This window comes from Phasianus colchicus, chromosome 20 (assembly GCF_987193195.1).
Source record: "Phasianus colchicus chromosome 20, bPhaCol1.hap1.1, whole genome shotgun sequence".
Lineage (NCBI taxonomy): Eukaryota > Metazoa > Chordata > Aves > Galliformes > Phasianidae > Phasianus > Phasianus colchicus.
This window is the reverse complement of record NC_143455.1, coordinates 4,708,422-4,734,488: the sequence shown is the minus strand read 5'-3', so window position 1 is coordinate 4,734,488 and position 26,067 is coordinate 4,708,422. Positions and strand designations below refer to the sequence as shown.

Sequence of the window (26,067 nt, the reverse complement as noted above, 5' to 3'; positions counted from 1 at the left end):
CTACCAAAGTTGTCTTCATTTCTCCTCCCCGCTTAATCAGCTACAAGAAAGATAACAGAGGATACCCAACCCCTAGAGGCCTAGATGCAAATATTTTGGAGCAAAACAACCATGGCAACACAGAGCCTTCTCAGCAGCCTGCCCTGGTGCACTCACCTGGAGCATATTCCAGCACAGAGAACACCTCTCCCTTGGCACTGGTGAAGGTGACTCCAGGTTTGCCCCCACTCTGCTGGCACAGCACTGGTGTCTCACTGGGCCACTCTGACCTCACTGGTGTCTGTGCCTCTGCTTTTTCTTCTTTCTTCTCTGTCTCCACCATGGCTTCCATCTTTTCCTCCTCTGCAATAGCCACGTTATCCAAGGTTTTCTTGAGATTTTCCTGCAGCTTTTTAATATCGTCCAAGAATTTCTTCTCCCGAGTGGGTTTTTCCAGCTCCACAGTTGGGGAGGTGGGAGAACCAGTCAGCAGCTGCTCCACAGTCATATTTTTCAGGCTTTCCAAGATCTTGATGGCTTCCTTTAGTTCCCTGAAGCTCTTCGGGGCCCCGTCCTTGCCAGCTTTCTCTGCAGCAAGATCTGCAACTGCCATAGCCACAGCTCCCTGGACTTGTTCCTCTACTTTTTTTACCTCCTCTGCTGCTGGCTCCTCGGGCTCTAACTCCTCAATTCTTGGGTGGTCGTCTTCCATGAGGCCATTGTCTGTCTCCCAGCTGTCGCTTTCATCCTCCCACTCAGAGGATGCCCCACTGGTGCTGCCATCCACAGAATCATAGTCTGACTCCTCAATTTCCGACTCGATGTTGTATAAGTGCTAAAGGAGAGCAGAGTTAGAAAAGGCACACAGTATTTAAGGCTGAAGTGCAGAGTTTTAACTGTTATTAAAAGCAGACAAGTCGGTTCTCCCCATGAAATGGGAGCTGTCAGCTGAAGTTTGTGAGGCTGTTCCAACCCCTTCCATCTACTCAGGGTGGGTGAGGTCTGATCCAAATAACATCCTAATGGATGACCCACACTGAGTGAACCAGTAGAGCCTCATCCTCCACTTGGCAAAGTAGGGCTTTGGGGGGTGAGTAGGGCAGGTCCAGGTGGGCTACAACCTTCCCAGTGGCTGGGGCAGAGCCACCAATAAGTGCATGTTAGTGCCAACCAGCTTCCCAAACGCCCCAGGGGCTCTGAACGCAGAGCTAACTCAGAAGGTGCTGGGTATTATGAGTGGAGTTTGTATTTCTAGCTGTGCTGGCACAGAATGCTGCTTTGGCTGCCTCCACACTCCGTCCTTCCACACAGACAATGCTGGAACCAGCGAAAAAATTCACACACCAGATTTCTTCTTCTGTGGCACACACTACTTGCTGTCAGAGCTCTGCTATGCTGCTTTAGCTGCTGTGTGTGACTACTGCTTAAAATTCAGCTGGGACAATAAAGTCTAACTCAAGCTGCTGACTAAGCTCTTACATAAAATGTTCTCTTCCCCTTCAGTACCGAAAGCAGAACCCATCCACGCTCCATCTACCCTCATCTCCTCTAATCATGCTTTTGCACACACTGCATCTCTCGTGAGGTTCTCTGCAGAGGCTCAGAGATGCACTCGACGCCATCAGAGAAGCAGAAGACCAAGAACAACTTTGCTTCTGAGGCTTGAATGATGGCCCAAGAGTCCTCTCAACCTTGCAAGACGTGATTCCAGAGGCTGAAGCACACGGACACTCAGTTCTCTTGTCAAAGCCTCGAGCTGATCCAGCCCTGCTCAGCCAGTTCTGTGCCACCCAGAGACAGGCAGCCAGTGGGGGTTGGTTGGGTTTAACACAAGTGACTGCAGGCAGGAAAAGCCACCAAAACACACCGCCCTTAAAGCTAATCCAAATTTGAGATGGAATATTAGCCAGTTATGCCATCTTTATTTTTAGAGCTGAGAAAAAGCACCCAGGCAGCTCGTCTGTGGCATGCGGGCAGGCATTGATAAATCACAGTTTTACTAACTGATAATTCACTCCTGACATTTCCCCAACTCCCATAATTATACAGACAAGCAGAATGGAAGGGACTGGTGTGACACAGCAGGAGCTGCTGGAGTCCCAGCACTGCAGCGTGAGAGCAGCCCTTTGTGGAGCACACAGCAGACCTCTGATTGTGCCTGGCATCCAAGCACATGTGACAACAGGGGGAAGGGAGACAGCAGTCTGCTTTGTAACGCTCTAGTCCACTGCCATAGTGCAGGCATTGACTATTCTACTGTAATTAATGCAGAGATGCTTGGCTTAAAATGGAATCTTGATCAAGTATTTTCTCCTTGCAGAAGCAATGTTGCTCACCGTCATGCTGCAGGAGATGGACCCTACAGAAGCAAATCTGCTCTTCTCTTCAGGCTGCCTGGGTTAATTTGAAGCAACAAGGAGAAGAGACATGGGATGGAACTACGTGGAATAGTGAACACGATTCCAAGACCATACAATATAAGCCTTAAAATAGAACAATGCAGAGGACAAATGAATGGGGTTACATGGATTGGCAATATGGCTCCACATTTTTCAAGTCTGCACTCAACTCCTCTCCCTCCCTGCCTCAGGAAGACATTTGGGTCTGACCCTTATGTAGGTAAGGTCACAATTTGTGGCTCTCATCCAGCTTCTGGAGGAGCTTCTTAAGACAAAACACCACAGCACTGTTTCACAAGCCAGACAGAAGCAGCAATAGCTTTTCAGCTGTGCTTTAGTTGTGCAACACAGTGAATCTGGGCTCAAGTTAAAGCTGATGATCGCCGAGCTCTGCAGCCCACTCTGCAAAGCAGCAGGTGCTGTAGGCTGTGGTCAGAGACACAAACAGGCAGCACAGTGTGTGCAAAAGGACCAGCAGCCTGCCTACAATTCCCTGGCAGCATAATATTCTCTATATTCAAAAGCCATGCTGACTAATTAACTGATCAGTCATCCTAAAACAAGTGAGGATTTTTGTGTGCTACCAGAAGTGGGAAGCCCCACTGTCATGGGAAGGCAATAATAAATAGAGCAGGATTCCCTCACAGGCAGACTTTCTTTGCAGCCTTGCATTTGACACCAAAACTTGCAGAGTTACCACAAGCTGGGAGCAGCATCTCACCTGAGGCAGGATGATAGTCTTGGAGTTATCAGCCCACACCACCTCCACTTTACTGCTGACATCCACGCGAGCCACCTGCCCGACCGAAGGCTGTGGAAACAAGGGCAGTTTGTCAGTTTCATCTCTTTCCCAGGCACTTCAGTACACATCACCCTCCTTTGTTGATGACCTGCAATCCTGGACCTTCCCAAAGCAATGCTTGCAGCTTGGGTGGAGAGCGAGCTGAGCAGAAGTAACAGCAGCCCTGGGGCTGTGGCCTTTCTGAGGGCAGCATCACTGGGGTATCTGCCAGAAAGGGACACCACAGAACCCTGGAGCAGGCTGCCCTCTAGTGGGATGCCAGGAGCCACTTGCCACCCCCCCGGGAAGGCTGGCAGCAGCTTTTCCAGAGAGCACAGACACATACAGACATGCTACAGCTGGCCCGGAGTGTGCTCATTAAGTAGCACTGGAAGGAGGTTATCTGGGTCAGCCGAGCAAGCGTGGATGTGTTCCATGCTGCTGAAACGAGAACTGCAGCAAGAGCCATCCTACACCAGCCATCCCTTTTTAGGGCAGCTGTCTCAATGGCTGGAGGGCTTCCAGGCAAAATAAGGAAACCTGCTTCCCAGCAAACTCCATGTTCTCTACAAAATTGAGCGCTCTCCCTTTCCCCCCAGATCAACCCAGTGATCCAAATTAACATATGTATAATAATCCAAAAATGAGAATCCCACTCTTCTGTGGTCGAATGAAACTGGTTACACAACAAACTCACCTTCACCACTGCACAGGAATTCACAGAACATTCTCATGTTAGAGGTTACTTAAATCCTGAGCAACCCTCAAGCCTCGTCTCAACTTTGTTCTTGTTCAGCTACAGTCCCCATCAACCCAATCATTTCAGCACAGAATTTCCACCAGCCCTGGAGATCAGATACGTTTCTCACGACAGCAGGGGATCCAATAAAACAAATCCAGCAAGCTAGAAAGTTAAGGATGCCCACACAGAGCCTAAGGCTCCAGACTACGGGTCTCCCACTGACTCCTTTCACACACCCTAACACTAATGCCAGGTGATACCACAGCCATGTAATTGCACTGAGAACCGACCTCATCTTCATTAGCTGTGGCTCCATCCGAATTGCCGATGCGAATCACGATGTCAGTGGTGCGGAAGCGAAAGTCTGGGTGGTCAGCAATGTCATACACACTCACATCCTCCTCCTCCCCAATCAGCTGCATTGGAGACACAACGCAGACACGTCAGCCCTGGGATGCTGTGCTCATCTTCCCAGCGTACCTCCAACACCTGAGCTACTTTGTGTTCCATCTCGTCACTTTTCTGTTGCCTTAACAGACTGCAGGAAGGAACTGCTCACGTCCCTTCTGTCATTTCATCCTGTAGCACATCAATCAAAGAACTATAATGAAAGGAAATGGGTAGTAACTGCTCTCCCCTGCTCACCCTCACCTTTACCTCAGGTTCCACGTCACTGCAATCACAAGACAGGCAAGGTTGTTTCATTCCCTTCTGAACATCCAGATTTCTCAAGGCAGTTCAGTGGGGCCCAAAGAAGAGCATTTACTTTAGAAACGATCTGAGGCAACAGGAAGTGTTTGATAAAAAGCTCATCAACTGATGAGCAAAGGAGAAGTGCTAGGAGCTCCCAAGTAACGAGAAACGAGCAGTAAAGTGGAACACTTCCCCAGACAAACCTGATGTTTTGTTTCTAGCCCACCAAGAATCTGTGAAATACAGATTCACTCTGTGTTTCTACGAACCCCAACACAGCAGGATAACAAGCTATGGATCCTCTCTTTCCATCAACTAGCAAAGACATTGTGGGGAAAAACTCTTGACACTGAACTCAACTGCATGTGTTACTCCCAGACCCAAAGTACATGACTGTTCCCAGCCCCAAGCACCAGCTCCACTGCAGATCTACTGCCAGTTTTATCTATAGGAACCTCACTACTGTGTGGCTCTTGCACTTACCTCCACGTCATCTCCACTGGATTTCAGCTTGAACCACTTCACCACACAGGTACGGCCGATATGGTCACCAGACTGCACGACTCCATACACACCAGGGTCCTGGGAGCTCTGAGCTTTTGGTCACAGTGGTAGGAGAAAACAAACATAGGCAAGTTCAGTGGAAGAGCACAGATTCTGCACACAGCTGAGGCTGTCAGTGCCCCAGCTCTCAGCTGAAACCTTCCATCTGTGAATGGCATTAGGAAAAACAGTTTTTCCAAAACAGTCAAAACTGTCCTCGGGTAAGGAGCTGCATTTTAATAGGGTATGAATTGATGGTGAAACAAGATGATGGTGTACTGGACAGTGTGAGCACATTGGGAGCCCTTTTATCCAGACTCCTTTCTGGAAAAACTGAGGGTCACAACAGGCAGGTCCTTCAAGGAGAGCAGCACAGCATGAGTTGTTCATTCCTCCCCTGGTTTTGGGACACACCTCAGAGCCATTTGCACTTTCAAAGAGGAGGCAGGCAACCTCTACAGAACACTGAGCATCCTGGCTTTGTTCCTCGGTATTTATTCCTTTCACAACTTGCCTGTCACAGTTCAACCTTGGCATTTAAACAATGGCTGTGTGCTGACACATGTCAAGTCACCTGAATCACTGCCTGTCCCTGGTAAGGCTCTTATGTTAACTTCACCTGACCATTTCTAACAGCTACCGTAAGACGGGCTGCAACACGTTCTAGGGGATCCAGAAGGAAGAACATTTTGCTATTAGAAGCATGTTTACTCCCCAAGGAGAGCATGTCTGTGACACTCGGTACCTCTTTTGTCCACCACAAAATCCCCAGGGCAGAATTCATTGTTGTCCAGATGATGGACTGGAATCAGCTCGTTGGAACGAATGTTGGTCTCCACAGTGCCATCCTGCCACATCACATCAGCTGAAGTCATCGTGGTCACCACCTCCACTGCAACCCTGCAAACACAGTCAGTGAGTGACCAGAGGGATTTTCAGCATCCATCTCAGCTTTTCCATAAAGACAAACACACTGGAAACAAGGATATATATTCTTTTTAAAAGAGAATTCTCCTTCCCAGCTGTTCAAACATGCACACATCTGCCTGCAGCTTGAAAATGAATCCCAAGCATGCAGCCACAAACCACATGCTGGTACTCCACCACAGAGCGTGACAGAGTTTGGATGCATTCTGTGCTGCAGGAGACATGAGGAAGGTGGAGGTCTCATTAGCAGAGTTTGCCTGCACTCCGTCCTGCCTGACTCCACACAACCTGCCTTTTCAATCTCGTGCTGACTTTAAGCACAACCTTTACTTTGCTGGCCAGGCCTTGCAGACACAACATAAGTGCTGCATTTGTGTTGGTTTCAAGTCAAACTGTGAAGAAGACAAAGAGGCTGTCCCCCCCCATTCCTCCCCAGCCCTTTTTTTATGAATGTCATCATCACATTTTTAAGTGGAAATAATATCAGTTTGCATTCTCAGGGGTCTGTGTGCTGCCCAGAGAGCTGCAGGAAGTCTCAAACTGATGGTAAAGCAGCATGCTGAGCTGGCACCCTGTAGGTAGAGGTGGCCCTGAGCTGACACATCAGATCTGGTGAGCGACCACCCGCTTTGCATCTCTCAGCAGTGCTTGGCAGTGCACCCACCAGTGCTTCATCTGAATATTCAGACAGCAAACACCACTCACACTGAGCTGTGACCAGCTGCCACACGTGTCCTGTGAAGTATAAGCACAGAGATGAAACCCTAGCTGAAAAAACCCACATTTCTTGTATTTGGAGGCACAGTCACTGCTGCAAAGTGTCTTAACACCAGGCCTCTGAGTTCCCCTGCGTGGAGTCAGAATTGCCATGGGGATTTCTCCCAGCTAAGCTTTCCCTAGTGAAGTCTTTAGTGAAGGAGAAACACTCAGCAGAATGTGTAAGTGAACTGAGAGTGAGTCTCCCAGCATTCCCAGGAATGCTATCTTGTGTTCCCATTTCTGCTTCCGTTCCAATAGTGTTCTGCTGAGGTTCGTGACCTTCAAACACAATTTCTCCAAAACCTTCAGGAAATAAAAGGAACAACGAAGCTAAAATACCAAACAAAACGTGAACAAAGTCCAGGGCATTCTCAAACTACTGGGTCCCTTAAATCCTGGTGTCACTTTCTTGGAAGGACTGTCACATGTTATTTGCATCAGTTTATTTCTGATGCAGCATTTTTATACAAGTAGTCCAGGAAAACCAGCAAGACAGGTTCCCTAGCTGTCAGTGTCCTTGCTTCCCCTGAAAACAGTTTAAACATTCTCAAGTTCAGAAAGAGATAGCAAATGCTAAGAGATGCAGTTATTTCTAGAAGTGGGCTGAGAGATGCAATCCTCCCTCCCTCAGGCTACTGAAATCAATTCCTCTGAGGCTTTCAAGCAGTGCATTTTGTCTATTAAAAAAAAAAAACAATTTGGCAAAAGCTGCTGATACCTATGCAGAGCAGGATGAGGATAAAGCAGAGCCCACTGCAGTACGAAGCCCTGCCAGCAATGAGCTCTGTGAGGATGAGCTGTCCAGTCACACTGCTGTGGTTTGTCCTCAGCCTCTCTGCAGAACCACCACCCAGGTACCCAATTAGTGTCACATCTAAGCTATGTGATCTTTATTCACCTCCTGCTCTGCGCACAGAGCCGAGCGCAGCACAGATATTCTGTCGATGCCCTGAAGCACAACTGAGCTGGACCAGCATCAGTGTCACATCACGTGGCCACAGTTTCATCAGAAGCTGGACTCAAATCAAGTTGATTTCACACAGTCATCGCAAGGTAATCACTCCTGGTTACTAACGAGCAGTGTCCCAACATCAGGCACACCATCGTTCTCCACCCATGCTGAGGAGGTGGTTTACATCTGAAAGGGATTTTAGCAACTCTACCTAGGTTTGGAAACCCAACTCACCTGTCTCCTGGCTTAAATTCTCTTGAGATCTTGGTCTTCTTCTTCTTGTGCTTCCGCTTCAGGTTTTTGATGGATAGAGGGATGCTCTTCTTGCGGCCGGTGCCGCTGCCGCTCTGGGATGAGGCGGTGGAGCTGGCAGAAGAGGTGACAGAGCTAGTATCATCTGTGTCATCAGCTGCCTCATCATCAGCATCCTGCTCCATGGACTGCAGCCTGTAATCAGCCGATCCCTCATCTTTCAGCAGAAAGGGAGGTTGCTGTCTCACTGCTGCTCCCCCTTTGTCCTTCCCTGCTTCTTCAGGCTGCTCCTCCTTCCTCTCCCCTGCGCTCGGCGCACCATTGGAGGAGTCCTCCAGTTCACACTTGGAGCCAGGCTTAAGGTCTTCTGATTTCTGGTCAGCAGCTGGAGCAGGCTCTTTGTCCGGGGCTTCAGTGGTACCCTGAGATTCTGGGGAGCACGACATGATCTTCACTATCTGCTTCTTCAGCAGTCTCCTCACCTGCAGAAAGCAGATGTGGGTCAAACGATGTGCTTATACACAGCAAAGTGGCAGACAACCCAGGAATGGTGAACTCTGTACAGAGAGGAATACAGCACTCCAGGGGTCTCTGCAGAATACTCTGGTATGGTGAAATGTACAAACTAGCAAGAGCCATGCTAGTGATAACATCACAGCCATCTCACCACTGCTCCTACTTAGGGGCAAATACCAGCTGCAGTAGTAGGACTACTTGCTGTAGTCCTCAGCAAGTCAGCTTTGCTCTTTCAGGCTATTTTAAGCAAGATCTGAACTTTCTTGTTTTGGAAGGTCACAACAGGCTACACGAGTTAATCTATGCAACAGACGCAGCTGCGCAGGGAGGTCACCATCCACACTGCTGATATCCTGTTATTCTAGGAACACCACTGCTCTACAGCCAACATGTAAAGTCACAGCATGACTCATTTGGCCTAGGAAGCAGACATTCCTCAGTATCACAGCAGCAAGGATTGAACTGAACGCTTTGGCTCCACGATAAATGTGAGGATAGGTGCATGTTTTTGTTAGTTTAAGACCAGGCTGTCAGAGCACAGCTTTGCCCCTGCAAGTTGACACCCCTGTGTTCAGTGTCCTGTTCACATTCTCGTGGATTAGCTGCATGCCTCTCCCAGTGCAGTGAGACTGCTGCACAAGGTGACTCCGCTGCTGGCATCAAGAAGCCATTACTCTTTACAGTCACTCCAGGAGTCACATTTTGGACCACAAGATTTATGCTTTAAAAACCACAGCAATCAGAAACGGTCAGAGAAGTCACACATCCTTCCCTTTACCCCCCCCCTAAGTTCACCTTTTTGGCAACTGATCCTTCACCCAGGACACAGTTCCTCTCTGGGCATTCACAGGTGATTTTTGCAGGTTCCACTTTGTCCGGGAACACATAGAGGCACCTTTCTCCAAGCTGCCTCTGGGCATGGTCAAAGCACCCCAGACGCTTTACCCTGGTAGGATGAAAGGAGAGCCATGAGCAAAGCCAAAAAGCAATAACAGAACCTTGCTGCAACCACAGCCTTCGCAAGGCTGGCACGTCCTCTTGACAACAGCACTTCTTCTGGGGTGGTAGAAGCTAACACCACACCAAGCCTTCCCCAGGCACACAGCTGTAAAGGAGGAGTGGAATGTCTCATAAAAGACTGCCTAGGGACACAAAGGGGTCGGGTGGAACACCAACTCCTCTCCCCCTAGTCCTCCTTCCCAGAGACAGCTGCCAAGACACATTTCAAGTTGGCAGTGTTTTTTGCTGCCATCTGAGAGCTCCTCTCCTCCAGCTTCCCCATAAGCTCCAGGCAGGACTATGCTTTGTTGTGCTGTTACTCATCTGACTTTTCTTTCTGAATTTTGTCCAGCTTGCTTTTGCAGCTGCAGCCTGCAGAGGGCACCAGATGCTCCCTCAGCATCAGCGTGGGCCCAGTGCAGGACACTATTTCCTTATTGCACACACAGTTAACAGGTGAAGCCTATTTCAGGCACAAACAGAAGGACAAGCATAGCACTTATTGACTGGAAAGCATTAGGAGAGGACAGTGGGACGTTGGGATTTGTAGTTAGTCCTTCACTTTTTTGATGTTTTGGAATAGAGGTATATAACAAGGAGGGGAAAAAAAAAAACCATCTTCGTGTCTAATCAGCTGCAGGCACGTCACCCACATTTGTGCACACCATGCCAGTGCAGAAGGTTTTCAACTGCTCTCACCTGGACAGGTTCTCCTGGCTGATTATTGAGGGTGGAGGACTCACACTGTCAGTACCTCCAGGACAGAAGCTTTTAGTGATCCAAGTAACCTTTAGTTCTACCACCTGCACCTGCAATGTAAAGAGAAAGGGGTTTCGTTTTTCAGCTTTCCCAAATCCATGCCTAGGATCTGAAAATTTAAGGGAAAGCAACAAATCTGCTTTTGTCAATTAAGTGTAGTTTCCCAACATCCAGAACCACTTCAGCTCCTCTGCAGCATGGCTGTGGGCAACACTGAGCGCTCCTACAGCTTTTAGCTTCAAGGAAGATGGCATCTGGCTTTGGAAGGAAGCTATAAGCTCATACAACTCAGCAGTCCAATGTCACAAAGACACACTAATGGACTTGGAGCTGCTCCCTCTTTCAGCAAGGAGTCAGCAACATTTCTCTCTTTCTGGTAGCACGCAACATTAACTTTCAATGGAAGAGGTGCTTCTACTACCCTAACGATCAGCCCTACAAGCCTCTGAGTGCACTGGCACATGGTCACCTTACAAGGCGCCAGCAGGGACCCTTGGGAGGAAAAGCCAAACCATGCTCAAAAGCCCTGTCAGCCCACAGTGAGAAATTTGTCACATCAGAACAGAACCAGAGTGCATTTGCTCTTGGGGAGGTTACCATGGCAAGCTGACTTTGCTCTAAGCTGCCAGCCAGGGAGCTGCTCCGTGCAGAAAGTGGCCCTGTGTCAGCTTGGCAGCTCTTACCTCTTCCACCACCACTCGGAACTTGCTTTTTGTGCTCAGAACAGGCTTCACACCCGAGAGCCACTGTACACTGGAGAAGACTTTAGAAGGCCCGATGAGGACTTGCCCAGGATAAAAGCCATACGAATCATCAAAGAAGAGACCCTGCGAGGGAAAGGGAGGAAAAAACAGCATAAAGGACAGAAGTTTTAAGATTGCAGCCTTTCCCTTCCCTCGTTCGTGATCAGCAAGGTTAATACAAAGGAAGAAGTCTCACTAGCAAGTTGCCCATCTCTTAAAGCTCGTTTCTGAAGCCAACCCAGCAGTTTCTATAGCAACCTGCTCTATCACACATTCATACAGGATTATGACTCAGTAGGGGAGAAGCAAAGGTATTTGCAAGAAACAAAAGATATGGATTTCACACCTATGTTCTCAGTAACAAGGCAGCCACAGAGGCCACAGTCCTGGGCAGGGACACCTGATCTCTTTTCCATGCTCCAGTTCAAGCTCCTGCAGCTATCAGCCAGCCAGGGGATTCCTGCCTTCACTCCTCCATCTGTCAGACTAACTTTGTGAGTGTTCTTCCTGCCTTGGGTGGATTAGTCAACACAACAATCCTATGAAAACAGAACAGGGCTATAAAGAAAACAATTATTTCCTAGAACTCTTTTCCACCGATATTTAGAGTGATTTGATGAGCCAAGATTCAGGATGTGGGGGCGGACAGAACGGTTTAGAGTAGATCGAATACAGAGCACAGAAATGTAGCAAGTCTTGTAATTTGTCAGAAAGGATAAGAGCAGTGCAATGAGATCTAGATCAGGTGTGCACCTAACACAGCAATTCTGAGCACAGGACCAAGGGTAACACCGGAGATAACTCAAGTTTAAGACAAAACTGTGAGCCTCTGTAGGATTGCATGTATTCTGAAGGCAGCCTGACTGAAAAAAGATCTCAAAAATCAGTGCTCAGAATGCGGATGCTGCTTCAAAACAGATTTAGCAAGCACAATAATGCTGTGCAACCCAAAATAGCAGAGACTAAAATACCAGAGAAGGTCTAGCAACAGACCACACCTTTTCTGTGCAGAAGAAAACCACGGCAGCGCATCCTATTACAGTTATATTCCATTTACTCCTCGTGAAATAGAGGAACAGAAATGCAGTTTTAGATCTTCATTTTGAAGGCTGGGAAGGATAAGGGCTAACTGCATTTTAGTTTGTATGAATTACGTGCTATTCTCTCAGCCAACTCCAAATAAAGCAGCTGGGAACACAGCGAGGCCCTGCTGATGCCATTTGGAAGGAGAAGCAAGCTGCTGTCTGCTTTGCAAGGTGAGGAAGTTGAGACTCCATCAGCACACAGCTGAAATGCCAGCAGAACCTTCCCCACCACGATATGGAAAACTCCAGCATGATGGCAGCTCTCCATTCAGAGAATGCAGCAGACAACGACAGCAAGAGAGCATTCTACACCATCTAGAAACGTGCTTCTAGCAGAACATCATTTACACAGCACGCCCTTTTCCAGAAGAAAGCATTACATTTGAAAGTATTAAGTGGAGCAAGAGCCTTTTCAGGCACATACAGATGTACTGAGCAGACAGTGAACCACGTTGACATCAGCCACCTGACTGAATATTGTGTGACTTGTTTGCAAAACGCACAGTGGGATATACTAAATGTAATATCTGCTGAAAACCTGCTTGTTAGTAACCCTAAAATGGTTTGGATTGGGAGGGACCTTTAAGATCATCTAGTTTCAACCCCTCTGCCATAGGCAGGGACACCTTTAAGCTACGTTTCGTTACACCTTACTTAAGAGAAGATCCAGCTAACTGTTTTTCAGATGTAACGCATCACTGAACTTTTAGTATCTATAAATAATTGTGGTTTTGCCCTTGCCCTTCCCCTCTCCTTCTTATGCAAAAAGCTTATGAGTTAAAGTTGACCAAACAGACTCTCAGGAGAACCAGAAGCTCACCGAGTCACTGACGTGAGGACAGACGTCATACAGCTTGGCTCCATCTTCTGTGCTCATAGAACACCTGGAGAGCAGACAAGACACACGGTCACATTTCCAGAGCCAAACAGCACCACATTAACAGCTGCTGCCTGAGTGGGTCTGTCCGTATTGCTGAGCCTTTATGGTCCAGAGCAGAACTGACCACAGACAAGTTGTAAAAAACACTGCCTGGTATTCAAAGGCTCCATTCAGGGAGTAAAAAATAAGAATATTAAGTAATATGTGAGGTACTGGTCAAGATTTGTCTGCTGCAGAGGTGTCATTTGTTACCCACATTGGTGCAGGAAACTAAAGGCAGTTTGGGTACACTTGCTTCAGTAATAGCTTTACGTCCAGACTAAGTTCTGCTGGGATTTCAAATGATTCATTGTAAAGATTTCAAAAACAGTTACCTCATTTGACACAGCTATGCATGAGTTGCTAACAGAAACCAAGCTAAGTTTTAAATGCCACCAGTAACTGCAGGCAGTGCAGATAGAGAAGTGCAGCTATTTTTCACTCCAGTTTAACAGATGTGTAAGAGCCTTTCAGTCTGGGTTAACCAAAAGCTCAAACAGTCAAGAAAATCACAGAAGCATCCACCAGTCATCTTTTATAGCTTTTGCAATGCTCACTTATCTTAGAAAAAGCTGAATGCAGAGCTGTTTTTTTCCTCTTTTTTTTTTTTAATCATTACCATCCAATTTACATGACAGATGGGTTGTATCCCAGCTGCTGTGCCTGTGTGCCTCCCAGCCCTCCACTGGCTCCTTCCTTCCTCTGCATCACTAAGACCAGACAGGCCCCAGTCACAGCACAGAGTTCAGAGGGCTTCAATTTACACCCTGTCTGACATGCACAAGGATCAGAATTCAAATTGTTTACTGGCTCTGCAGAACCACACATTAAGGTAACAAAAAAACTCCTGCAATTGCTTCTGGTTAAATCTCTCTCAGGGGGTATGGCTTTAGATTACATCCTCATTAAAAACATTCCTAACACTGTTGTAAATAACAGTGCAGATAAAGCAGAGCTGACCATAACGACTTAAGTTCAATCTTGGGCTGCTTTTTCATCATTAATAGGAAGCACCAGCCTGCAAGCTTCCACATTCCTGCAGATGCTTTAAGGTAAGAATCCTCCCTCCCTGCCTGTCAGAGGAGGCACACTCTCCTACTGAGAAGTCTGGAATTCATGATATGTCAAAACAACCATTTTTTCCAGGGCAGAAGCACAGTCTTAAAAACCAACATATTTAATTCTGGAGGGCTGATCTGCTGGGACTGACAAAAATAACATCCTTCAGATAACACGTTTCCAGAGGGTAATCAGTGACGTTTTCAGATAAAGATGTATTTGTACTCTATATCCAAGGATAAAGCAAGCAGATGACTTCACAGGAGCACATGAATGAGAAGCTCAGCCTGCGCCTAGTTCTCCTCAAACAGATCAGGATCATGAAAGCTAGGGGCATTCAATAGAAGTACCTGGCTCCATTGGAAAGCTTAAGGATGACTTGGTTCTTCAGATCATACACCTTGCCCAGCCAGCAGTCGTAGGCTATGTAGTCACCATACATGAAGGGCTGTGAAGAAAACGGGAAACAAGCTTTATAAACATCAGCCCTTGTATTTTGAACCAGTGAGTAAATCCTCACATAACACAGACTGGATGGCGACCTCAGAGGGGATTTCAGGCAGCAGCTGCAGACCTTGCTGTAAGCTTGAATTAAGGTACACTGAAGAGTCAGAGCACAGTACAGATTCTCCATTGAAACAGTCCTGAATTTCTGCACTTGATAAAACCTTATACCACTCAGCATCCAAAAATCCCCCACCCGCACAAATGGGAGAACCAGGAATGTTTCAGTTCAACAGAAAGCTGCTCGACTCCCCTTAGCATTCTCACTGCTTAAGCACCAACAATATTGCTGAGAGGTTGTGGTTGAGGGGCTGTGGTTGTATTGTCACCTGACAATCTCAATAGAGAAGCTCTCACAATTTAGTGACAACCCCACCTTCCAAGCCTGATCTCAGCAATGTGCTCAGAAACACAGAACAGATGGGCAGAAGAGGAGATGCTCCACCTTCTCCCAGGGAGGATGCTTTAAAATAAAACCAAGCTGCAGATGCATCTTGCACAGATGCTTCCTTTGCACAAGTTGCTTGGAACACAGCAGCATTCTTCCCATCACCAAAACCCTGGCTCCACTGTTTGTTTTGGCTGCGTTCTCACCCAGATATGTTGCAGGTCTTTGCTGTTGACAGGGTACAGGATGCAGTTGGTTCCTACCAGCTTCACAGCACATTCTATGTTGACATCAATTACAGTCCCACACTGGCTGTCCTGGAAACAAAAAAGAAGAGAAGGGTTTAGAACCTAGAGGAGGCCTTGCACACAGATGCACATGCTCCGTGCACAATCTGTGCACAGCAATCTGTGACTTCTCATGTAAAGCCTGATTGTGCAGGACGTTATAAATGGGCTTCACCTGCTGCCATACTAAAAAAAATCTGGCACCTTTCAGATGCCAAGGTTTCACATCAGATAATTTACAGTTGATTCAATTATGCAGTGGTTGTCATTGCCTCTGTCACTTCTTAGCAAAGTTTTAATCCTTTTTGTCCCAAAGAAAACACCACATGCTGTCAGGAGCCTTCTGGGGATAGTTTGGCAATACGTACACTGCTCACACATATGGCAGAAGCCTGCAAGGACAGGCTGCTAACCCAAACACTGTCAGACACAGCAGCTGCCCTGGCCCTTGACAGCTGGGACGATCCATACTTTTATTTATTAAAGCCCACGGTCCACCATAAAAGTGGACTGAGGGACAGTGTGACAAATGCCCTGCTATCAGCAACTTCAAGGCTGTCCTTATCTCAAACACGAAGGTCACTGCTCCAGCAGGACTTGAGCATGATGCTGGAAGTGCTTACACTTGGGCAGAGGTGGATTTGTTTGCTCGGTCCACTTATAAGCACGTTGTTCTATTGGTCACATCAAATATTTATTCAATGCTTTCACCCAGAGCCCTGGGTGGCCCTTCTGAAAGGCCACCAGTATGCTGGTGCTCAGCTCATCTCACCTCCTGTTGGGAGCCAAGATGCCCCACAGCCCAGAATGGCTGCTGGGCAGAGTGTTCAGCCCAGATTGGCTGCATTTCCACCTTGCATGCTGCAATCCTCTTCCTGGAATTACAGCAGCCTGCGTCCTGCAGGTACAGCTCCCAAGGCAATGAAGGCAGCAATCTTCTCGTGCCACATCCCTGCAGAGCTGTGCCAGCGTATCAGCAGGGCTGGGGGAGCCAGGCTGGCACAGCTCAGGGCAGCAGGGCTTCATCCCTTCCAACTGCTCTACAGATTACTGCCACTTTTAGAGAGGTTTCCTTTGCTTCCCAACCCTCTCAGCTACAGCCGATGGCTGCACTAAACCTGGCACAGCCAGCAGCCTGCACGGTGCCAGGAGGAGCCCTGCAGAGCCCTGCTGCCCACTGACACCTCTGCAGAGACCCACACAAGCTGTGCCAGAACCACACCTGAGTCAGGCACCTGCTGCCAGCAAGGTTCTGGCCACAGGATGAGCAAGGCCTGCTCACAAGTGGCACCCGCAAAGCAAAACCCTCACCCTGACTGCAGCTTCTGCTACTTAAATACAGCCCGTCCATCCTCTGCTCACGTTTTGCTGTTTAGGGTTTGCTAAGTCTGTGCTATAGACTGCTTAGCTAGCAGCCAGAGAAACAAAAAACCTTCAAGTTGCTGCTGTTCTGGGATTCAAGTCTCTCAGCCCACCTGAATCAGCTGAAACAAAGCATCAGGCTTCCCATGGCAGAGAGCCTCCTGCCATCAGCACCAAACAAACACAACAATGGCAGCACCCCGGTACCTGGCATCCCCAGAGCCCATCTGACACAGCTGGGTGCCACCTGATCACGGGAAGGAGCAGAGGGTTTATTTCAGCTCGTGTCCCCTTGCACCTGATAAGTTCCTGGGAACACAGACTTACATGCAAGGGTTAAGAAAGCAGAGATGAACACTGCGAGCGGCCTGAGAAGTGACAGGAGCACAGGATGCTGGCTCTCCTCTCTCATCTGCTGCTGAACTGCTGTTCTGGGTTTATTTACCTCGCTGTCACATGAAGCATTGCCCTGCACCACAGAGGCAGTGCTGCGGGCAGGGAAGTTCTGCTGAATCACAGCAAGGCTGCAGCAGTGCTCAGCAATGCGGTCCCAAAGCAAAAAGAGTTTCATCCCCTGACCCATCAGCCTCCTATCTGAGAGCACAGCAGCTCAGCAAGCTCCAAGACCCCCACACCACTCCCATCCGACTCATTCCCTCAATACTCCCTTCTAACAAGGAGATCTCCACCTACCACTGCTCAATTTAAAGGGGCAGCAGCATCCAGCACCCTCCAAAGCAACAAATCTGGGCGCCTGACAGATTGCAGCCCTATTTCTGATCTTTTCCCCCCAAGCATCACCTGGAAAAATGGAGTCTGCCACCATTCTGCATCCATCTGGATTAGACTCACGGGGGCCCAACCGCATTCTGAGAAAATGACCTCATTTCATGCATTAGGCATTCCTTCCTCGCGCTCACTGCTAGACGAGAAGCACTGAATTTGAGTCAGCTCCTCTCTTGAGGAACAGAGGATTTCGAGTCCTTCCCACCCAAGGTTACAAACGAGCCCTGGGAGTGCAGTGCATACAGAGCAAGTTCCTCATTGTGCACTTGCCAGGCCAAGTGGTGTGGGGCAGGCTGACAGCCACTGCTCTCCTATTGTAAACGTGGTTGTGATTTTTTGCAATACTCTAACATTTTTCTTTGGGACAGAAGGGGTTCATTGCTTTATTTACCACTGATATTTAAAATATACTTGAGATGAAGGTGAAGCTCAGGTCATCTTCAGATACACCACGTTTTTGAGGGGAGGAAAAAAAATCGAGTTATTTACCCACCATCCTATAGATAAAATGACATTATCAACCACGAGCACAAATGGTCAAGTGAAAGCCAACATCTAAACATGCAAACTGAAAATAAGAGCGTGCAGAACGCCTGCTGGGACACACCAGTGTACCTACCAACATATGTGCAGCAAGCTGGAGAAGCCCATTTGTGCTCCAATGAGTATGGAAATTGCAAACAAAAGCAGCGTATCCACATTTGCCAAGAAGAGAACAGCTCAAAGAGACTTTAAGCTTTCAGGATGGTAAAAAGCATTAGAAACAGGCAATTGAGAGAAAGGACACAGAAAACATCCTGCTTTGAGGAAGAAGATACAGAGCAGTGTCCAGCTGTGCCAGGTACAGCACTGTGCCAGCAGTTCCTTGTTTTGGATTGAAATGGTTTCATAGAGCTGCAGTTTTACTAAGAGATGTTGAATCCAAATTTCCACTTCAAACAAGAATTTGATTTCTTAAGGAAATGCTTTATTTCAGCATTTTTCAACTTATCCTTCAAGTTTTTGTTTTCCTACCTTTTTCTTGTCTTTGGAACATTCTGTGCAAAAGGACTGGGTTGCCTTTTTTTTTCTTAATGGATAAAAGAGGCTTTATTTCAAGCACTCAGCCAGGTCAGAGGATGGCCTTTTCTGTGCACACAGCTCACCATGTGGTGCAACCACAGCAACCAGTGCCTGTTTGAGCACCACATGAGCACCACACTGCTGGGAGCAAGTCAAGAGAAGATGCAAGCACCCACCTGGCAGCCCATATGGCTCAGGGCTATAGGTTAGCTGTGAGCAGCAGCACGAAGCTGCCAGCCCAGCTAAGCTCCTGAGGGATCCCATCTCATCAATACTGGGACAGTGCTCCCTGTATGTCCTACAAGAAGACAAATCTACACATCTCAGATGTGCACAAATACTGTAAAACTAGCATAAAATGAATGGCTTAAACAGTAAAGTGTCAAGGCAACAGTTACAAGCTGATGGTTAAGAGTCAGCTTGTTTTCTGCCAACCTAGCTGTGTCAGATGCTTTGGTGTGTGTCTTGCTTCAACAATGCTGGGGTTTGCTGCAGGTCTGCACTCCCCTCATCTCAGAGCAGCCTGACTTGAAACTGAAAGGACACCCAGGTGGGCAGGTTTGTCTCATGAGCTGACACTGCCAGGCTGCCTGTGCTCAGGAGACCTTTGCAGATACACAACAGCAGTGAGGCAGCCTTATCAGCATCTCGTTTTCAAGGGATGCTGTTAGTTCTATTAGACACACTAAAAATAGAACACACTCAAATCAGTACTGTTCAGTTCCATTCAGGCAATTTGGCAAGTCTGAGAAATCCATGCAGCACTGTTATGAACAAAAAGGGACATGGAAAAGAGCACTTACACTGGAGCTCATATGTCTGACCACATCTCGAGGGACCACAGAGCGATCTTCAAGCTTCAGCTAAAGGGGAAGAAAAAAAAAGAGAGACTGGTCTTAGTGTTGGCACTTAACATAGCCAACAAATGCACAGCATCTCATCCCTCTGGACTGAACAGGCTTCCAGCACTCCCACACATTGCTGGTAGAGGAGATATCAGTGGATGGACCCAACAATTCCTGGCCAGTTAAGCTGCTTGTGTCCTTCCAGCAGTGACCCTTCAGCAAGCTGCTTCACTCATCTGAAGTCTACTTGCAGGCTGCTCCATTAAGTGTTATTAATAGGCTTAAAACAGCAAAACCCAATTCCCATCTAATGCATGACAAAAATGCTGTATGAGGGATAATGTTCTCGGCATACTAATGGGAAGGACACAAGGCTGCTTGGTTAAGATTCTCCCCTGCAAAACAGGGCCCACTTCTCATCTGCATTTCAGTGCTCAGGAGCATATTTGCATCAATCTGAGCTCTGCAAACACATTAACTACATACCATGCATTTCAGGCAGCACCACATGAGCTGTGTATCAGGGACAGAGCCTCCCTCACATCTCACTTCCAGCATTCACCCCTCTGCTCCTGCTACGTGCATCACTTTGCTGGTTGAACCCAGCCCCAAACCCACTGTGCTTTGTCAGCATCTCATCCCAGCCCACACCCTGGCTTACAGCCTGATCTGCAAAATTAAGACATAAATCTATAATCTGAGGGCAGGATCCGGAATCAAAGCGAAGCACCTGAGTATTTATTGCCTTCTTGATGGCATGTTTCGGTAAGGCAGGAAGCAAGGCAGCCAGTGAGGCTTTTAGGGCAGCTCCTGAGTCTCAGCTGCAGCGGGGAGGGAAACCTGAAGCCTCCTACAGCCCACTTCCAGCCTGGAGAAGTGTTCATAGCCTCCCACAGCCCACAGGGCACAGATAGACATCCATTTTTATAACCCTTTCCAAAATTATTTGTTGAAGTACTGTACAGAGAGCCCTTAACATCCAGAACCACAGTCACAGCAACAGTCAGCATTCCGGTAACTGCACACCTGTGAGCAGCAGTTTGGGGGTTTTAACTGTAGAGTTCTCTTAATGCAAAGCTCAGGGTGTGATGACAGCTTCATTTCAACACGCATTAGGGCAATGCCAGATTAAACCAACTCATCACCCACCGCTGAGCCGTTCTGCTTTGTTCTGTATTGAACACCACTTGAATTACCCACGCTGACGCTGCCTGGTGCAGGCAATATTTGTACATTAGGCATCCCATGTAAATCAGGGAAGCTGTTCAAGCATTCCCTTCCCAATCACTCGCACCTGAAGGATATAAGCATGCAGTTTCTTCCAAAAGCAAAGCGTCAAGCTTGCTCTGCAGGGGACTGCACTTAACCTGCTCTCTGATGGCTCTGTCTGCAAAAGCAGCACGACTATTTTCAGCTCTGTGCACCAGACCCACCTGCCTCAGTTGCTAGGATAAGCAAGCCAAGGAGTAGGCAGAACACCAGCCCAGAAATAAATACTTTGCAGGTCTGGTATCATGCAAAGATCATTAAAAGCACAAAACCCAACCAGAGCACACTGGAGTGGCTGTTCCTGAACACACAACAGTGCAGTCACTCTTCCTATGTAATCCCTGTGGTGTGATCATCATCCATGGGAGGTCAGCCTCTTGCTCAGCAGCCAGGGAGCTCAGCACTGGATACACTTTTAAAATAGGGACTTACAGCCCAGCTGCTACATTTGCCTCCATGAAAGTCAGTGTTAACATGGCTCAAGTTTTCTGCTCTAGCCAAGTGCTTTGCCAACAGCCCCAGCAACAAGGACTCTCAGCTCCCCAGAGATGCACTCACCAGCACACTGAGCTGAGCTCAGCAACCTCCAACACCTCACATACCAGGGATGTTCTGCCTGTGTTGCCCTCTCATCTTTTTTAATCCACTTTACCTACATTCAAAAAGCCAACGATGCTCATAACATTTCACCCAGGCAGAAAGGCACAGCCAGCACACACATAACCAGGTCCATGGGTTAAGCATCACTACAAGACAAGCAGCTCCAAGAGGCACAATAGTTCTGGAACTCAATTGCTGCCCTGTACTCAGTACTGCTTTCCAGTACTCAGCACTGAAGCAGTGTCCAAGCTCAGGGGCACACCACCAAAGCAGGAACACCTGGGCTGCTCCACCAGTTCTGACCATACTCTGTACTGCACGAGGGTGGTACAAAGCATCCAGGTTAGGAAACAAGCACCAACATAATCACGTTCTCACTCTCAGCTGGATACTCTCACTTGATGGGAAGCTGGGCAGCTGCTGTCCCCTGAAACTGGGAGATAGGAAAGAGCATTACATCATTAAGCCCCAGCAGCTTTTGCTCAGCCCAATGATCCACAGTCACTGCCTGCTGCTCCCATACACACCAGGGGCTCCTTACCATGCTCAGAGGACTTCATTTCTCCATGCACCGTGCAGACCAAGCCATGCTGGGGAACTCACAGCACAGCATGGGCACCAGATGGCTGGGACCTCTCACCACTGCAATCCACCCTGGCTCAAGGCAGAACATGTCACAGGTTGGAGCCTTCAATATGCAGAGGCACAAAGATTTGGGAGCATATGTTCCATGTGGGTGAGCCATAGCAGTGCAACTTCTGTATTTCTGCTCAGCTCCCAGCACTGCCCAGCTCAGCCTGGCTGTGAGGATGACACCTGATCCAGCACAGCTCTTGCCAACAGCAAGTTAAACCGAGTTCACAGTGTGTCACTGCTGTCTCTGACAGCTGCAGTGTTTGCCCAGTGAAAAATCAAACCTGGGAAAGGTGCTGGTGTGATCCCACAGCCCCTATCTCCAACACAGCCCTTATGCCAGACACAGCTTTAATCCCTGTTTAACTACACAACAAACTTTGGGAATAAACACGCAAGCATCAAGGAGAAAAAGCAGCAGACATCCACCCTTCCCTTTGGTAACTGCTTAGAACTAACAGATATGAATGCACAACTGCTGGACTTGAAGCCTCTGCAGCTGGCTGTGCTGCCATGTGATGGATGAGCTCCCCCAGCAGTGACCCACCAGCAGCCACACGGATTCTGTGCAGCATGGAAGTGCTTCCACATGAGCAAAGCAGAGCTGGGGAGCAGCACAGCAGCAGCCTGGCTTCCAGGCCCCGAGCAGCACAGACCTGCAGCTCTTTCTTGGCTCTTCCTCCATCTCCTCACCCAGCTTGTGTAACTGTTCTCACTTAAGCCACTTCCACACGCCCCTGCTGAATTTGCAAATAAAGATAGAGAAAGCATTACTTGCAATTTTATAAAGCCCGTCCTGTGATAGGGACAGTCAGCTCTCTCAGCAGAAGAAAGGCACTAGAAAAAAAAAACATCTTGCAAATCCATCATTGCCCAAAGGTCTCCTCGTTAGCTAGGCTGAGGTGTTATACATGGAACACGTCACTGCTGTTTTCAGTCTTAAATTTTTATTTTAAACTCTGACTGCACACCCAAATTCCCTTCAGCTACAACAGCAGCACAGCAATCAATGCAAGCTGTTTATTTAAACCCAAATGAGGTATCCAGAATAGCAAGCCAGCTGTCCAAATGCAGCACGGACACACAGAGTCAGGTGACAAAGGTTTGGGATCTTTGAAATTCTGAACATCTGAAGCTGAGATGTTTTAAAGAGAATTTCAGCATCAAAACTACTGGTGGCACCAAAGGCGGCTCTTAGAAAAACATGCTCTGCACGCAGAGCTCACCTCTCCTGAAAGACATTTCTATTACACTGATCGTATTGTGCTGCACAGGAGCTGTCTAGAAAGCAGCAGAAGAAAGAAGGCAGGAGGAGAACCCTGCAGAAGATGAGCCTGGGTTTACTCTGACTTGAAGCAGCTGCAGGCTCCCAGGCTTGGGGAAGGAAGAATGGAAAAGAGAAGGAGGCAGAAGAAAGACCACAGAAAATTCTAGCTTCCAAGGACCAAAGCTGCATGATCTAAAAGAGCTAGGAAATAGAAAGCAGAGGGCTTGACAACAACCCTTGTGGGATGAGACTGAATGGCAGCGAGAGCAAAACGGTGCTGACTGGCAAAGTTCTGCCCTGCCAAACCCCACCCAGAGTGTGTGCAGCTTGTAGCCCTGCCAGGCAGGCGTTCAGAGGGAGTACAGCAAACATTCGGTTAGTTAGAAATTGTACCGAGAGATTAAAAAACATTCAGCACGGCCTGCAATGAATTAACAGTCAGAACTCACGAGCGTGTCATTCAGAACGTACAGTTCTGCTCTGGATTGCTCAGACAGGGAAGGACAGCAAACAGGACCTCCATTTCCTACGCTCGGCACAGCTGTGTGTTGGTGAGGCTTTTCTGGGCCGTGCAAACACTGCTGTGCACGAGGTCAGGATGATGATTAACTCCAGGGGCAGAAGGACAGAGCGACGGGTGCTAAAACTCTCCCTAAACCTGAAAGAAATGCTTTAAAGGACTTCACAGAAGCTAAGATGGCATCAGTAGTGCTCCAGCACTACCTGCAGACTGAGACATCACGGCTCTTGCTCATGCCACCACGCACGTGCCAACCCTCTGGCACTCAGACGACGTGGGATGCATCGCCCACCCTACCCTAAGCAGCACCAAACTTTGGGTTTAATCTTACTGTGCACCAGCACATGTGTTCAAATCAGTAGAAGGCAGCACCTACAGGTTGCCCATAAGGATCCTACTGCCAGCAGCCCCATGCTGCCATGGAAGTACCAAGCCTTTCTTGCAGGCCCTTTGCTTACAGCAACGTGTTCTCACATCCAACAAACACCTCCAGGTCCTGTGGCAGCAAGGTGTCCTGCTTTCCTTTTCCCTGAGAAGCTCTGCTTTCATTTTCCGACAGGAATTTGGCTAAAAAAATAAATAGATATATATATATGAGTAAATCATTAGATGCAGCAAAAGTTCAGTTTAATTATAACGTGGGTAAACACAGCGCTCAGAGCAGAGGAATCTGGCTTCATAATAAATCTCAGCAAAAACAAATCTTTCACTTGGATTTCCCTCATCCCAGAATGTCAAGTGCTATTTATTGTACCAGTAACAGATCATTTCTGTAGCTCTGCAAACGTACATGACATTTTAGAAATCACTGCGAGACATTCCCCGGCCTGATGAGTCCGTGGATCTGAAAAGGAAGGCTGAGAACAAGGCAACAACTAAAGGAAGGAAGATGAGAAGGCAAGAAGGTTATCAGGCTGCTGTTGGGTGGGACAGGAGGAAGTCTGAAAGCATTTCCCAGCAGAGGGAGCACGGCACTGGCAGAGGTGGTTGGGAGGACAGGGGCAGCGGGTGGGCATTGAGCTGAGCTGCACAGAGCTGCTGCTCCCCTGCTTTGCTTGGAAAGAAAATCGCTTTGAAACAGGCAGCAGTGCCTTCAGCTCATCATCCCCACACCTCTGTCCTGCTGCAGAAGCCGAGCACTGTCAGTCATCACAGAAGGGATGAGGCAATGGGAAACCCCCCTGTGGGAGCTGAAGGAGGGGTAGAGCAGCCAGGACAAAAAGCTTTACAAAACCGTACAACAGAGCTGAAAGAGAACCCAGGAACAGCACAATAATGGTGCTTAGCATAAAGCTAGGAAGGCACCCCGCACTGACAGCCCTGCTTCCCACACAGTCTCTCCTAACACACAGACCAGGCAGCCCACCAACCCGCTCCCCCCGGAGCAGTGCTACACAGCCCCCACCTGCTGCCTCACAGTAAGATGGCTGATTGAAAGCCAGCCCTTCTGCTACCACCTCTGCCTAGGAATCTGAGAAAAGCTCGATAAAGAGCAGAGATCCAGCACCAGATGGCACTGTTACCTGAAAAAACCCACACGAGACTGCAGCTAAGAGACACAGGAGATGCTGGCTGGAAGCAGGCAGCATTTTGCCTATAGAGCAGCCAACTCCTCGTGCAGATGGGCTCATCCCTCCCCCAGAGCCTCATGTGAAGCAGGCTGGAGCTGCAGTGCCCTTCACTGGGGAGGCAGCACTGCCCTATGCAGACATGCTGACCGATGTCTGGTTCAGCAGTGGGAACCTCAGAAAGTGCCTGCCAACAGAGGCTGTGCTGGTCTTTGTGGCAGGATCTCGAGTTAGAGTCTAAGTGTGTCTAAAGAGCAAGATGCACTTGCTTGCTGGAAGAGCAAACCCAAAGGAGAAGCTGCTCTGGGCACTCCTAACACCAAGGCGCACGCTGCAGCCAGCAGCCCAATTTCTGGGAACCCAGCAGCCATGCTGATGAAGCTGTGCTCCTCCCTGTGCAAGAAGAGTGCCTAGCAGCAATCTGATTTACCTGAAGCAAAAGGATTCTTCAAATCGTTGCCTCAGGATGGAGATGGTGGTTACCATGCAACAGGTTCTTTGTTGCTGAGCTGCATCCGTGCTGTAGGAATCAGCCACTGACCATTGGGAGCATGTGGGGCACACAGCAATGCACACAGGGAGCTGAATGCTGGCCCAATGCTAATATCTGCCTTGCAAAAGGTGCCAGGGAACAACAAGAGGGAGACAAGAAACAGAGACAGAAAATCACCGTGCCTCCTTTCCAGCTGGTTAGCTCATACACTGCTGCATTGAATACAAACCAGCCATTTAAATTAGCTTCTAATTGTTCACAGTTGCAAGACCTGCAACAGGCAAGGAAGGAAGAACAGTTTAAGGTGCCTTAACACAATTCACAGACTGGTGTTTTACAAGCCTCAGCAGCAGCGATGCTGCCAGACCAACAGCCC

The 26,067-nt window shown here is 48.3% G+C and overlaps 1 protein-coding gene across 10 annotated transcripts in view; it reads right to left on the bottom strand.

The window, feature by feature from the left end:
* Window positions 1-26,067, bottom strand: part of UBE2O (ubiquitin conjugating enzyme E2 O) — a 49,097-nt gene that overhangs the window by 7,081 nt on the left and 15,949 nt on the right. For 5 of the 10 annotated variants that reach the window (XM_031599106.2, XM_031599108.2, XM_031599109.2 and 2 more), the window contains 13 exons: window positions 19,300-19,359; window positions 15,206-15,316; window positions 14,458-14,555; window positions 12,950-13,013; window positions 10,985-11,128; window positions 10,242-10,351; window positions 9,339-9,489; window positions 8,010-8,509; window positions 5,883-6,037; window positions 5,078-5,190; window positions 4,192-4,317; window positions 3,100-3,189; window positions 157-814 (listed from right to left, as the gene is read on the bottom strand). In XM_031599106.2, the coding sequence (XP_031454966.2) occupies window positions 157-814; window positions 3,100-3,189; window positions 4,192-4,317; window positions 5,078-5,190; window positions 5,883-6,037; window positions 8,010-8,509; window positions 9,339-9,489; window positions 10,242-10,351; window positions 10,985-11,128; window positions 12,950-13,013; window positions 14,458-14,555; window positions 15,206-15,316; window positions 19,300-19,359 (2,380 nt within the window). Of the gene's footprint in view, window positions 1-156; window positions 815-3,099; window positions 3,190-4,191; window positions 4,318-5,077; window positions 5,191-5,882; window positions 6,038-8,009; window positions 8,510-9,338; window positions 9,490-10,241; window positions 10,352-10,984; window positions 11,129-12,949; window positions 13,014-14,457; window positions 14,556-15,205; window positions 15,317-19,299; window positions 19,360-21,751; window positions 21,772-24,088; window positions 24,198-26,067 lie in introns of those variants that run through there. The other 5 variants (XM_090122123.1, XM_090122124.1, XM_090122122.1 and 2 more) reach the window with 3 other exon arrangements.